At 44.4% G+C, this 15,075-nt stretch overlaps 1 protein-coding gene across 3 annotated transcripts in view; it reads right to left on the bottom strand.

Annotated features, from left to right (window-relative positions):
* SLCO5A1 (solute carrier organic anion transporter family member 5A1) overlaps nt 1-15,075 on the bottom strand; it is an 88,385-nt gene that overhangs the window by 34,710 nt on the left and 38,600 nt on the right. For all 3 annotated transcript variants that reach the window (XM_075920553.2, XM_075920556.2, XM_075920554.2), the window contains one exon: nt 6,456-6,676. In XM_075920553.2, coding sequence (XP_075776668.2) covers nt 6,456-6,676 — 221 coding nt within the window. The remainder of the gene's footprint in view (nt 1-6,455; nt 6,677-15,075) is intronic.

Raw genomic sequence — 15,075 nt, 5'->3', positions numbered from 1 at the left:
TCAGCATGTTCGTTTTTGTGGGAGCCCTTTCCTCAACACCTATCTCTTCCAATGCCTTGAGCAGAGGTGGGCAAAAGGGCCTCTGCAGGCCAGACCCGCCCACCAAGCAGGTTGATCTAGCCCACGGGGGGGGGGGAACGCACAAAGTTTCCTATGCCCTGCCCCTGCCCTGCAAGGAGCATGTGGCGCTTACAAGTGCCACACGCTCCTGGCAGGGCGAGAGGAGGCTTAGTGTGCTCCCCCGCCCCCAAGCCCTGATTGGCCTGGGGGCCGAAGGAGGAGCATACAAAGTCTCCTCCCACTGCCAGGGGCATGGGCACCTAGGGGGAACCTCGGGGGGGGGGGGGAAGCAGGATCATGGTCTGTGGGTGGGGAAGCAGGAAAGTATCCCCGTTAGCTCAGAAGGTGAATGCCAAGGCAAATGTTTGTGACCAAGGTGACTGTGAGTAACTAAATCCACAGGGTAAATTATGCTCTCCTTCCTTGCCCGTCTCCTCGCCTGACCCTGTACGCAGTGCTGCCAGCTCCATGCTGCCTGAGCCACCAAACCCCAGCAGCCAAGCCCCAACAGCTCGCAGGGGCCAGCACTCCACTTTCTAGCTGTTGGCGAGAGACAGAGTGGCCAAGGGAGATCATCCCCAAGATGCTGCAGAAACTCTGCCATGCAGCTATACTTCACGTGAGTTCTTCCAGGGTCCTAGCAAGTGCTGCATATTCAGAGCCAGCCCAGCTGGGAGCTACTGCCCTTCTCTGTAAAGCGGGTGGGGCAGGAGCAGGAAAGGTGCGGGGGTAGGAGGACTGGCTGTGAGCGAGATAGGCAGTCTGGGGGTGTGGAAGGGGAAGGTGTTAGGGAGGATGGGTGGGTGTAAGAATAGGGGTGTAGGAATGGAGGATGGAGGTGGGGGTAGGGATGGAAGGAGGGGGGTGGGCTCTGGGCCATAGATTATTTCATTAGTGGGTGGGGCAGGAAAGAGAAGGGGGTGGGCAGGGGGACTGGCTGGCGATTGAAGGGCACGAGTGGGCGGGATGGGATGAGAGCATTTGGAAAGAGGGGCCCATTCAGGGGGTGTGGTGGGTGGGAGTGGAGAAGGGTGCAAGTGACTTGGGACCATGGCGAGCGCAACCAGGCTAGGTGCAAGATTAACAGGCTCACAGGGTGTGGTGAGTGTAGCGAGCATGGGATGCAGCCCCCCTAGTATACCAGTAATTGTAAGTTTCTTATTTTTCCTCTCTTTGGGTTAAATCTGTCCCAATTCAAAGGCTTGCAGAACGGTTTCTGCATTGCACAAACCCCACTTAAACCTCCTGGTAACCCCATGAGGGTTTAAATGGTGATGATTTCCTCATTCAGGCCTGTTGTCCTTGAGTGAGCTGCACCTTGTTTGAAAAACTATAGTGATTTAAGGCAAATCTTTATATCTTTCTGACCTCCTAAATACAGTGACATTCTTCACTGTTCCACTCTCTCTTGCGGTGAAAATGAAAACTTTTAATACACTGGCCAATACTGGGGCAACTTACTAATGTTTTCAGAGACTAAATACTTTGTGAATTGGTCACTGTACAGTATGTATCACTGTTACATGTAGTCAGGATGAGTATATGAAACAGAAGAAAATATGAAACTACCAGGTTTTATTTTTTCCAGAGTAAGTATCTAGAAGGATCTCTAAAAAATAATTTGCTTTTCTTCTTTTTTGTGGCCAGCTACCTGTACAAACTAAACAAGTCCTTCATCTTAAAATATTGTGTGCTTTAAGAGACTTGGGCAAGTTCATTCTGATGATGAAGATGTTCAACAGGATCTATGCTCATGTTTCCCAGACCTCCTGCTAGCTAATGACAGACTGTCACAGAGCCAGAGAGCTCAGAATTACTTCTGCCAGTGCCATGCCCTTGGTGCCTGAAGAAAGAAATCCAGCTGGATACATCAACTTGTGAAAAAGGTTTTACCTAATAAAAGCCCCTACGGCTGTGTGATTAGCACAAGGCTGGGCAAAATACAGCCCGGGGGATGGATCCGGCCCGCAAAGCCACAGGAGCTGGCCTGCGGACTCCCCCGCCAGGACCCTTAGGCACGCAGATGCCGCGGTTTAAAACCCAGTTCCTGCGACTCTCTGCTCTGCAGGGAGGGGGAGGCAGCTTGCAATCTCCTCCTCCCCCAGCCCAATTCTCACCTCCTATTGGTCAGAAATAACCGGCCAATAAGAACTGACCTCAGCCAATATCTCAGCTCCTATTGGCTGGAAACAGCCAGCCAATCAGAGCTGAGAGATTGGCCTGAGAGGCTGGAGCAGGGCAGGCTTCTTTCCCCATGTGGAATTGAGCCACATGGAGGGCGCAGCCTGCATTTTCAAGTGGGCTGGGGCTTCAGCAGGCAGCCTTGGGGTTGCCAGGTGTACAGTTTTGAACCGGACAGTCTGGTATTTGAGAGTTCTGTCCAGGAAACAAATTGGGAAAACACTAGACATATAAAATGTCTGGTATTTTCTATTTAGGTAAGTTTTATTATTATTAAGAGTATCAGTAGATAGTTGCACACTGCCTGGCTGGTAGACATGCTCACGCTGCATGAGTGTGTCTACCAGCCAGGCAGTACGGCACTACATGGGAGGGGGGGGCATGAGGGAATCCTCGGGGCCGGACTCACACGTGCTTCACTGGGACCATGCACGGGACGGGCAGCACCCCAGGATCTGCATGCACCCGGGTCAGTCCCACTCCCCGCCGGCCGATTCTCTCCTCCCGCCGGCCAGCCCCGCTCCCCCTGATCTTCCCCGGCCAGTCCCACTCCCCCTGACCAGCCCTGCTTCCCGCTGGCCAGTTCTCCCCCCTCCTCCTTCCGCTCTCCCCTGGGCCAGCTCTGCTCCCTCCTGTGAAAGGAAGGTATTGAGGCCTACCCAGAATATGTCAAATGAGCACCAGTATAATTGTAAGTGGAAAGGAAAGGCAGCACTCAGATACAGGAGATAAAAATAAAAACAAAATTTGATTGGTTGACCAACAATAACCCCGCTTTTAGGGAAGTAAGTAACTCAGACAGCAGTATGCAACAAAGTGCTGATTACCCCAAATGGAGCAGACGAAAGTTTTTTGTAAGGGCAGAATGAGACAACAAAAATCTAACGTCAGCAATTGTCAGGTGAGTGGAGGAGTACCAAAATACCAAAACAAGGTATATAAGGTGGGCTGAAACAGACCACGAGCGGACGGGTTGCGAATCCGAAAAGCCAGGTCTGATCAACCAGGGCTCCCTCCCCGGCGCTGAATCTCGCTGCCGTACGTAAGCTCCGAAAGGGGAACAAATAAGCTCCGAAAGGGGAACGAATACCGGTCGTAAGTTGCAACGAAAAATCCAAAGAAAGGAAAAACATAAAGAAAAGAATATCTCCTGAATCTAAGCAATGCTTCTATCTTTCTTAACGTGAGTATTATATAACTGTTAACTCCATAAATTTCTTAAAGGTAACTCAGGAGGGTATATCAGTAGGAGAAGTTATTATTTCTTGTTATTTTTAACTGTACTGTTTTTCTACTTTTTCTTTGTATATTATATTGTCTTAAAAGAATCAAAAATAATGAATTGATTTAAATGGAAAATTGATTATAAAGTAAATAGAAAAAATAAATAATCTTTGTTTAACCCTAAAAAGAAGTATTCCTCTCTCTGTGGTTTCAAATCCTTTAAAGAACCAAACCCGGTTACCGAAACCTCCGACCCCCTCCCAGCCAGCCCTGCTTCCCACCGGCCAGCCCTACTCCCATCTCTCCCTCCATCTCCCCTGTCCAGCCCTGCTGCCCCCGCCGGCCACTGTGTCCCCCCCCCCCGATCTTCCCCGGCCAGCCCCACTCCCCTCCCGGCCAGTTCCACCCCCCATCTGAGATCAAGTGTGTCCAGCATTTTTTTTAAGCCACCAGCTAACCCTACGCAGCCTGCCTTGGGGATGCTGTAGCCTACTGGCCCAGAGACACTTAGGTAAACTCCTCCCAGCCAGTGCCTTCCTCTGACACCCCAACCTCTCCTGCACACCAACTCCCTCCCCCACGTCACCATCCAAACCCTCTGCACTCCCTGCCCCGGGTGGCAACTCCCTCCCTGTACCCCCTCTTACACTCCTCCCTCAAGCTAGAATCCTCTCCTGCACCCACACTCCCTCCCTGACCCTACACCCCAATCCCGTGACCCAGGTCACAACCCCCTCCTCCACCCAAACTCCCTCACGGACCCCACACCGTCTCCTGCACCCCAGTCTCTTACTCCATGTGCCCTTCTGCACCCAACCTTCAACCTAGACCCTGCACCCCCTCCACAGAAAAGTGCGGCCCTTGACCACTTACCAAAATCTTGGAGTGGCCCCTCACCAAAAATTATTGCCCACTTCTGGATTGGCAGTTTCCGGAGAAGTAACTGCATCCAGTTATTTGCCTCTGAATCCATTATCTTTTGAGACCCTCTAAATGCACCATTGTGTCCTCACTATTCACCTCTGATTGAGACAGAAAATGAAGGAAGTCCTAAAGAATGTGACTATATGTATCTGTCCTGTTTCCTATGTACATCTGATTAGAACACAGCTGTTTGCTGCTAGGGCAACCAGAATACAACACAATATGGCCCTTTTGGTGTTCCATTGTTTTATCAATTTCCCACAAAAACTAACAGAACTTACAGCTGCTATAACTATTCGCATCTGAGAGCTAGTAAATGCCTTGCAAAGAAATGGGTTGCGGATATGGGTGGAAACACTTTGATACCTTGTCTAATAGCTAAAAGAAATGGTTAAAATAACAGACCATATGTGATCAAAATTCAGAGTTGTCAACAACACTAAGAGCAACTGTAACGTTCAGTCAAGTGCTAACTAGACACCTAGGCTATGTCTACACAGCAAATAAACACCTGCAGCTGACCCAGGTCAGCTGACTCAGGCTCGCAGGGCTTAGGCTCTGGGGCTATAAAATGATGCTGTAGAAATTCAGGCTCCAGCCTCTATACCACACTTTTACTTTTCTACAGAATGAGCCCACATTAGCTGACTTGGGCCAGCTGGAGATGTTTAATTGCTGTGCAGGCACATTTCTAGAGTCCGGAGTTAAAATTCTGTCTAATGACACAAATGACAGAAGCTTTCATGGTCTCTTCATAGTTCCTATTGTGCTAATCAAGAAGCTGCCACAATGTTGGCACATTTGACAGCCATGTCACAGGTACCCAAGATTAGAACAGCAGGCATAGGTCTACACTGCAATGCTATTTTGGGATGCCAAAGTATCCCCAAATAGCTATACCGCATCTTCACAGCAAGCCCGTTATTTCGAAATATAACGGGCTCGCTATTCCGCAAGGAGTGAGGGATATTTTAGAATAGTGGGTTACTTTGAAATTTGGTGCTGTCTACTTACAAAATAAACTATTTCGAAATAAGATCAAAATAAGAAACGCAAATTGTGTAGCTCAAATTGTATATCTTATTTCGAGCTATGGTGCAGTGTAGATGCACCCCAAGAGTATAAAGACCCAGAAGGATTCACAGACCTATAGCAGAAATCTTGTCTTGATCATTCCACATTATGCCTTACATAAGCCTGTGCTATCAACCTCTCTTCCATGAGCTCTGAATTCACTCATTTTTTAAAAAGTGACACACTGCTTTTCTTCTGGTTACATTTCAACAATGCTTAGACTTTACAATAATAGCATTACTAAATAAAATGTAAGCCTAGTATAATTACTGGTGAATCTCTTTGCTTTAGCGAGTATTATTACTATTATTATTATTATTTCCTGACTTCAGAACTTGACAGAAACACATTGCAAATAAACAAAGGGCAACATAATATCAAACTGGCAGAAAATGTATAAAGAATAATAAAATAGTCCACAACTGGTTGCCCCAACATAAGAAAAGATGATGAACAAGGATTGCTTTTCTCATTTTTAAGACCATTACAAGAGAATCACTTTATTCCAATGAGACTAACATGACTTCAGTGAAATGTATATATTTACATTAAAGTTTGTAAAGCCCTCCAAAACTGTGATTATGGAAGTTCTATAACTAACTAACTAAATAAATAAATAAAATAAATAAAAATAGTTATGGTTTAGCCAAGTAGAAAAGTTGTAGAAAAAACTTTTTTTCTTATATCAGTAGACATTTGTTAAAACAAAGCAAATATGTTAACCTTGATGCAGCTATGTATTAAACACACTGTGATAAAGAAAAAGGAATTCATATTACTACGCTTTCAGCATTCCGCATGCTAATTATAACTGTACTTTGTTATTACAACAATCTATCAAAATGTTTCTCCTCATATGACTATCCATCTCTTTTTAACATCAACAAGTATAATATGGCCTCCATTAAGTTAATGCAGGTCCAGAATATAGCCCTGAGTATGATCTTAAACCCTATTGTACATGTGATCCTTTAAAAATATATACACTTTACCTTTAACATTCTTTCCAAATCCCATAGAAGCAGGAACCGAGCTATCCACTTGTCTTTTGCTGTTTGTTTTCTCTTTCATGACGTCATCATCACTTGAAATATCATCAGAGCTAATCTTTTTCTTCTTCTTTTTATGTCGAGGTGGGAGCTTTTTAGGGAAAGTAAACATTGGGAATATGACAAGGAGCATTGCAATGGCACAAAGGAGGAATCCACTCCACCTAAAGTGAGAAAATACAAGTAACCGTTGAGAGCTGGTGGATTATGTGGAACAAAAATTGCAAAGCATCTTTGTGGCTAGCACCAAGAATAACTAGATAGAAAACCACATTTCGCACTCATGATTGGAAAACCAGTAAAAATACTGACAGAAGAGCCAAAACAAAACTTGCTCTGTGGTACTAAATGCAAAATGAAATCAAAAGGAGCATCTATTAAAACCAACATCATCATTTAGTTTAATTTTAAAAGCATTCACTGAGAAGGCATCAATTGATATGATAATAATGTCACTTTTGTGCTCTCTGGAATTTGTTGCTTTCAACAATACTGATGAGAGGGCCTTTATTCATTGCTACTTAGCTCAAATTCAAACAAATTCCCACTGAAATTAATGGGAATTTGCTAGATTTAAAAATGGAGGACGAGGCTGGACCTTTGGAGACCCAAGCCCAGGGTCCCCTCAGGCACAGATGGAGCTCTGCTTTCCCTTAGGCAGAAGGTACAGTCAGGCATTTATAGAACAGCACAGCTTCATTCCCCTGGATCACACTGAAGGTGACTTGCAAGTTTGGGGATCAGGGCTAGGTGGCAGTCAGTAGCTGCAGGAATGCAGATCATCCTCTCGGGAGCCAGGCTAAAAAAAAGGCAGGGCCGATAGGGACAATGGGTCATCAGTAGTGCCATTTTCAATTATACCTACTGGCTTAAAAATGCACCACAAATACACCTAAAGTGCAGTGGGAGCAGGGAGGGGAAGGTGTCACCCATCTGCCTGCAGGCTGTGAAATTTCCTGTTCCCTACCTAGGTATTTCCATAAAGTAGTACAAACTACCCGTAAGAAAGGACACCACAATGTGCACCACAAAACTGCTCCAAACTACTGACAGTATGGATCTCAAAAAAATACTGAGGTCTTCAATCCTGATTCTGATTCTTCAGAGCCACTGAAAGCAACAGTGTTACAGCAACATAAAAACAGTGTGAGCGGAGAGTCAGGCCCCTTGACTTCAGATAACTGGCTATTGTTCATTACCTGCACCTAGAGACCAGGTACTTGTCACATAAAGACACTGAACCAAATATCATACACTGCATATGGGAAAACAGTCACAAAAGTCAGCAAGACTACAGGTTGAATCTTTGAAATCAGGGTCACTCTGCTCTGGCAACAGCTGTTGTCCAGCAGGACCACCTATATTGCTGGCCCAGAGGTCCAGCAGCTGAGAACAGGAGCCGACGAGGGTCAGGAGCACAGCCCCAGCCAGGCCAATGGAAGGGAGCTCAGCCCTGGCCAGAGTCAGAAGTGGAGCCCAGTTGCTGGGGCTGGCACCCGGGAGCAGGGCCAGTGACCAGGAAGGGGAGTGGGGCTGATTGCCAGGATAGGAGCTTTGACCTTTCCTGCTCTAGCAAACTCCCTGACTCAAGACCACTCAGGTCCAAGGGTGCTGAACTATGGAGATCCAACCTGTACTTTGGCCCTCTTTTTGCAATGGAAAGAGAACTACAGGATATACTTTTAAATGGAAGGATTGTGTGCCATGGGAATGGGATCAAGAATGGTTAGAGCAAGGACAAGCCAGATAATAGAAAGCTGTGCTGATAGCTCTCACCATGGGCAGGGAAATTAAATGAAATGATTGAAAGTTTTGGTTAAGTAGTTTGATAGTTGCTAAACAGAAAATCACTCCTTTTGTCTGATAAAATGCATAGAGGGCTACGTCTACACTGGCATAATTTTCCGGAAATGCTTTTAACGGAAAAGTTTTCCGTTAAAAGCATTTTCAGAAAAGCACGTCTAGATTGGCACGGACGCTTTTCCACAAAAGCACTTTTTCCGGAAAAGTGTCTGTAGCCAATGTAGACGCGCTTTTCCGGAAAAGAGCCCCAATCGCCATTTTCGCGATCGGGGCTTTTTTACGGAAAAGACTACTGGGCTGTCTACACGGGCCCTTTTCCGGAACAGTGTTCCAGAATAAGGACTTATGCCCGAGCGGGAGCAGAATAGTTTTTCCGGAATAGCGGCTGATTTTGTACAGTAGAGCGTCGTTGCTTTTCCGGAAATTCAAGGGCCAGTGTAGACAGCTCGCAGCTTATTCCGGAAAAGCGGCTGATTTTCCGGAATAAGTGGCCCAGTGTAGACACAGCCTGAGTGTGTTCACACAGCAATGCAACTTTTGTTAGGAAAAACACCAAGTTTTGGCAACAAAACATTTCCACCCCTACAAGAGACTACAAGTGTTTCCACCCCTACAAGTGTTTTGATCTCTGCTGCCCTGCAGGCATGTACCTTGGGCCCTTTCAAAGCTCTGGGAAGTATCTTGACAGCTGAGTGTTCTCCAAACAGAGCAGCTAAAAGAGCCAATCACTGGAATGCTCCTGTTCTTCCCTGCACTAGGAACACAGAAGCAGGTAGACTGCTGTTGCATGGGAAGGGGGACAAACGCTGTGTTGCTTTGACATTCCTCAGCAGGGAGAGCTCACAGAGCTACTCATGATGCCTCTCCTCAGCAGCTGAGGATGTTGTGGGAGAAGTTGGAGGGAATCTGAAGATGCACAGGGATCAACTCTGCCAACCCACAGTGCATTGCTCACACTGTCAATGATAGTGTGCCCAATGTGGACATGATCTGTCAACAGAGGGAGCAAGTGTGAACACCCTCTAGTAATTTTTGTTGTGTCAACTTTTGCATGTTGACATAGGTTTTGTCAACAAAACTTGGCAGTGTAGACATACCCGAAGTGCTGGATATGTCTTAAGTGCAGCACTGTATGTCATCTTGTACACTGCTTTACATGATCAAAATCAAAGAACTGGACAACAGACAAAAGAGATAAGGAATTTCAGCATTAACACTGCGGAATGAATAGGCAAGTGACATTTATATCAATTAGAACACAGGAAATACAGGCAGTCCCCGAGTTACACGGATCCGACTTATGTTACGAACGGGGCTTTTCTTGCCCCGGAGGACGGGAGCGGCGGGATGCCCAGATGCGCCGCGGTCCGCCGCCCCCGTCCTCCAGGGCGAGAAAAGCTGCTTCCCGTCTCCCTGGTCTGCAGGGAGACAGGGAGCAAAGCCTTGGAGCACGCCTGCAGCGGGACAGCCCAGGCGCGCCTGGACTGTACCGCTGCCCGCGTGCTCTACGGCTTTGCTCCGCGTCTCCCAGGTCAGCAGACCAGGGAGACGGAGCAAAGCCGTGGAGGATTTGGGCGGTCCCGCCACCCCTGTCTCCCTGGTCTGCTGGGGGGTGGGGGCGTGCAGCTAGTGCCCCCCCCAGCAGACCAGGCTTTTCTTGCCTACCCCTGGGGTAGAGCAGCTGGGGGCTGCCGGGTTGGTCCCGCAGCGCCACTCCAGACCAACCCGGCAGCACCCCAGCTGCTTTGCCCCAGGCGTCCTGATTCAGCCGCTGCTGGTCAATTTCAGCAGCAGCTGAATCAGGACGCCTGGGGCAGGGCAGCTGGGGTGCTGCTGGGTTGCTCCAGTAGCGCCGAGGAGCCGCGCTACTGGAGCAACCCAGCAGCACCCCAGGTGCTCTGCCCCAGGTGTCCCCAAGTCAGCCGCTGCTGAAACTGACCAGCGGCTGACTACAGGAAGCCTGAGACAGAGTTGCTCTGCCCCAGGCTTCCTGGAATCAGCCGCTGATCAGTTTCAGCAGCAGCTGACTTGGGGACGCCTGGGTTTCTTAAGTTGAATCTGTATGTAAGTCAGAACTGGCATCCAGATTCAGCCGCGGTTGAAACTGATCAGTTTCAGCAGCGGCTGACGCCAGTTCCGACTTACATACAGATTCAACTTAAGAACAAACCTACAGTCCCTATCTTGTACGTAACCCGGGGACTGCCTGTAGAGGACTTCTTAGTGTTTTGAAGGATAAAGATATGGGGGACACCTGAAAAGGCATCCAAACAAGTACCAGAACAAAGGGAATTCCTTTCAACTTTTTGTGTCAAAGAGACAATGAAAGGCAGCATTAGAAGATCAAACCATATTCAGAGTTAAACAAATGCTTTAAAAAGCATTACAGAATGACACTTCTATTACACTTCTAAGAGCTACACAGCCACCTCCTATTCCAATTTATAAAGTATGCTTACTACTATTTAAAGATAACAATCTAGAGTAGTGTATAATGGATGTACAGTTTTAAGCAGATAACCAGGCATAGAAGTTTCTGATCATTAGAAACTCTGAATACAAAACTATTTCAAATGTTTAATGCCAGGCACTATTACTTGCATACAACTTTTACAATTTAGCCAAAGCAGTCTACAAGGATGCATTAAAACAATCCAGAATTCAATGAGCTAAGCAAAATGAAATTCAGATGAAGTTAGAACAGTAGTTGTCCTATGAGGGGCTCTTCCTGGATTCAGTTGACCTCATACTGTCTAAACCAAATTACATTTCTGCATAATATATGTTTGCAAGGATGGAAGGTAGGATTTCCTTTTTCAGTAAAAAGCAAACTCCATATAAGCTAATACTTGCTCCCTACAGTTACATTTACTCTGCAGTATTCCATCATGATCATTATTTTGATTATTAATAATATTTTCCGTACATTTCAGTGACAAGTGAATTTAGGCATTTAATCATTCTAACTCAAGCAAAAAATGAGAATCAGAGATAGGACATTACTTCAAGGGTTATGGTTGAGGCTGCCAGGTCCTAAGTATAATTTCTCCTTAAACTGCAACCTTATCTTAAAATATATTGCTATTTTAGTTAAAAAAATCAAATCTCTGAAATAAGGATGTCAACACTCTTAAGACGTTTTTTAGATGAAATCAAATAAAACCTGCTCAAATGACACTCTCCAGCTGGTGGAGACCTTCTGGACGCTCATAAAAAATATTATGACAGAAAGGGCTACATATCTGGATCTTCCTGAAACTGAACTAACAAATGTATCAAGGGAACAAGGACATGATTCTGCACCATTAAAGTCAGTTTTTAAAACCTCTGTTGATGTTAATGGTTCACAATCAAGAACCAAACACTCATTGCTCAGAGTCAGACAAAATAGTCAGGGTTAATATTTGAATTTTAATGTTAAAGTAATGCATATTGAAAAATATAATCCCAACTATACATATAAAATGATGGGGACTAAATTAGCTGTTACCACTCGAGAGAGATCTTGGAGTCATTGTGGATAGTTCTCTAAAAACATCCACTAAATGTGCAGCAGTAGTAAAAAAGCAAACACAATGTTAGGAATAATTTTAAAAGGGATGGAAAAGAAGACAAAGAATATCTTATTGTCTCTAAATAAATCACGGTATTCCCCCGTCTTGAATACTGCATTCAGATGTAGTTACCTCATTTCAAAAAAGATATCTTGGCCTGGGAAAAAGTTCAGAAATGGGTAACAAAATAATTAGGGATTTGGAACAGCTGCCATATGAGGAAAGATTAATAAAACTGGGACTTTTTAGCTTAGAAAAGAGGAGACTAAGGGGGATATCACAGAGGTCTATAAAATCATGACATGTGGAGAAAGGAAAACTTATTCATTTTATTTTATTTTATTTTTATTTTTTATTAATCCCATAACACAAGATCTAGGTGTCACCAAATGAAATTAATAGGTAGCAGGTTTAAAACAAACAAAGGAAGCATTTCTTAACACAACACACAGTCAGCCTGTGAAATTCCTGGCCAGAATATGATGTTTTCACAAAGGTGTGGGGAGTCACCCTGCACCACTATCCACAGCCCAATGTGACTCTCAGCCGGCAGGCAGAACAGAAGGCTTATTAGTTCATAGGGATATAGTGCAAGGGGGGGGGGGGCAGAACCAGGGCCTTTTCCCTATATCCTTAGCCAGCCAAGATTCCCTCACACACACAGTAACCAATTCCAGCCCCGCAGACAGCCCCGCTTCCTCCTCTGTGCAGCTTCCCGGGGAAAAGGTGTCATCTGGTTGCACCCCCCCACCTTGGCTCAGGTTACAAGAGAGCTTCTCCCTCAGTAAGCATCACATCCAAAATTCCCAACCCCATTCAGGCACCAGTGCAGTGCCCAGGGCAACTGAGACACACACACAGAGTTACTACAGAACAGTTCATGATAGCAGAAATCACATGCAACATAACAAGTGAACAGAGTAAATACAATCCCCACTTTGTCACAGTTGTGAAGATCAGGATTTTAACAGGGTTCAAAAAAGAACTAGATACATTCACGGAGGATAGCTCCCTCAATGATTATTAGCCACGCTGGGTAAGAATGGTGTCCCTAGCTTCAGTTTGTTAGAAGCTGGGAATGGGTGACAGGGCAGCGATCACTTGATTCCCTGTTCTGTTCATTCCCTCTGGGGCACTGGCCACTGTCAGAAGACAGGATACGGGGCTAGATGGACTTTTGGTCTGACCCAGTATGGCTGTTCTTATCTTCTTATATAATATTTATGAATATTATTTATGAATACAGCAGAAACTATTTGATGAGTTGGGCTGGATTATGAAACAAATTACCAGACATCAGATAACTGGCATACTTTTTTGAAATCTTAATAGGCAAAATTTTAGGGATCCATTAGTGAAACAGAAAGCTTAGTAAAAAGTGAATAGATCGGAAACACAATATAGTTGTCTAATGATAGCTGGCCAAGTTCTTTTAAAGAATCTTATAATAAATTATCAATTACTTTTTGAACAGTGTTTCTCTACAGTGCATAACTTGGAAAGCATATAACTTCTGTAAACACCTCAGGAGAGCAGTTTATTTGAACTTAATCAAATGTCAAGAAGCTCATAAAGCCAAAGTTCAACAACCAGCCTCTGATCCTGAATAGGAATATTCCTGAATAGTATTTAGGGGGTGAAAAAGAGCTAATCTGCAATCCTATGAACAGATCAAGATAGACTGGAGACAGACATCTACTATTATATATTAAGGATTATATTATGAGTTAGGCAGATCTTGTGCGGGACAAGATGGATCATGAGATTGGCCTTCTACTTCTAAGTTATTTTTTTGCTCAAATCTGGCACTAATCAGATGGTTTTTGGGTGATCCCAGTCCCATTTCACCATGACAAATAGTTTTAAATGGCACGTGTTTTGATAGTCTCATCAGATCAACCAAACAAGGAAAAAATCACACTCTTTCCTAAAGAGGTACCAGGCCAGAATTAAAGCTCATTGGTGAAGTAATATGGGAGACATTTGAGTGTGGCTGCCAACGCTATGCCTGTTCTGTGGATAATACTTGCTAGTAATTCATATGCTATAATTATAATATCTTTTTGTTCTTTTGTTCCTGCTTCGCAAAACTAACATGGCTTAAACTCGCATAATTAAATATTTTAAGCCATTAAGTCTCCCTGCTAGTGGGTGGCTTGAGCATACCTGCTGATAAGATATAATACTACTAATAATATAATACTTACCCTACTACATGTCAATTCCTTTTAACATGAAAATGGTAACACAAAAGATGTAAGAAAATATCTTCATCTTTGCAGGTAAAATGGGTGGATGAGTGAGAGCCTACTAAAATTATTTCCCTCTTCTCCAGAAATAAGTAATTCTAACAGATCCTACTATTGGAAACTAAAATGTTCTAGGGAAGTTTCAGAAACCAAGTAGGAAATTTAAAAAAAGTTTATAGGAAAAAAGCACAATGGAAATTAACTACATTGCAAGGCAACAGGCACAGAATGAAACATTAATAAGAAAAATCTTTCTTTCATATAGTTGAGAGCAAGACATCTCTAAATAAAGAGATAACACAGTAAAACTAATTTTGAAACATCTCTAAAAATATACACCTTCTGGGCAGAGAGAGTAAATTGTCACTCAACTCAGAAACAGATTTCATAATATAGGTAAGTGTAATGGAGTCTTGGAAAACTATACAGAAAAAAGAACATAAGAATGGCCACAGAGGGTCAGACCAACAGTCCATCCAGCCCAGTGTCCTGTCTGCCAACAGTGGCCAATACCAGATGCCCAAGAGGGTGGGAACACAACCGGTAATCCTCACGTGATCCCTCCCCTGTCACCCACCTCCACAGAAACAGAGACTAGGGACACCATTCCCACCCATCCTGGCTAATAGCCAATGATGGACCTAACCTTCATGAATTTACCTACCTCTTTTTTTAAACCTGTTAAAATCCTAGACTTCACCATTTCCTCTGGGAAAGAGTTTAACAGGTTGACTGTGTGCTAAGCGAAGAAAAACTTTCTTTTGTTTGTTTTAAACCTGCTGCATATTAATTTCATTTTGTGACCCCCTAGTTCTTATATTGTGGGAATAAGTAAATAACTTTTCCTTATTCACTATTTCCACACCAGTCATGATTTTATAGTCCTCTATCATGTCCCCCCTTCATCTCCTCTTTCCTAAGCTGAAAAGTCCAAGTCTTTTTAATCTCTCTTCATAT

The sequence above is a fragment of the Pelodiscus sinensis genome, chromosome 2, assembly GCF_052426305.1.
Source record: "Pelodiscus sinensis isolate ZL-2025 chromosome 2, ASM5242630v1, whole genome shotgun sequence".
NCBI classification, from domain to species: domain Eukaryota; kingdom Metazoa; phylum Chordata; order Testudines; family Trionychidae; genus Pelodiscus; species Pelodiscus sinensis.
The sequence above is the reverse complement of the archived record's forward strand: the minus strand, read 5'-3'. Positions and strand labels throughout refer to the sequence as shown.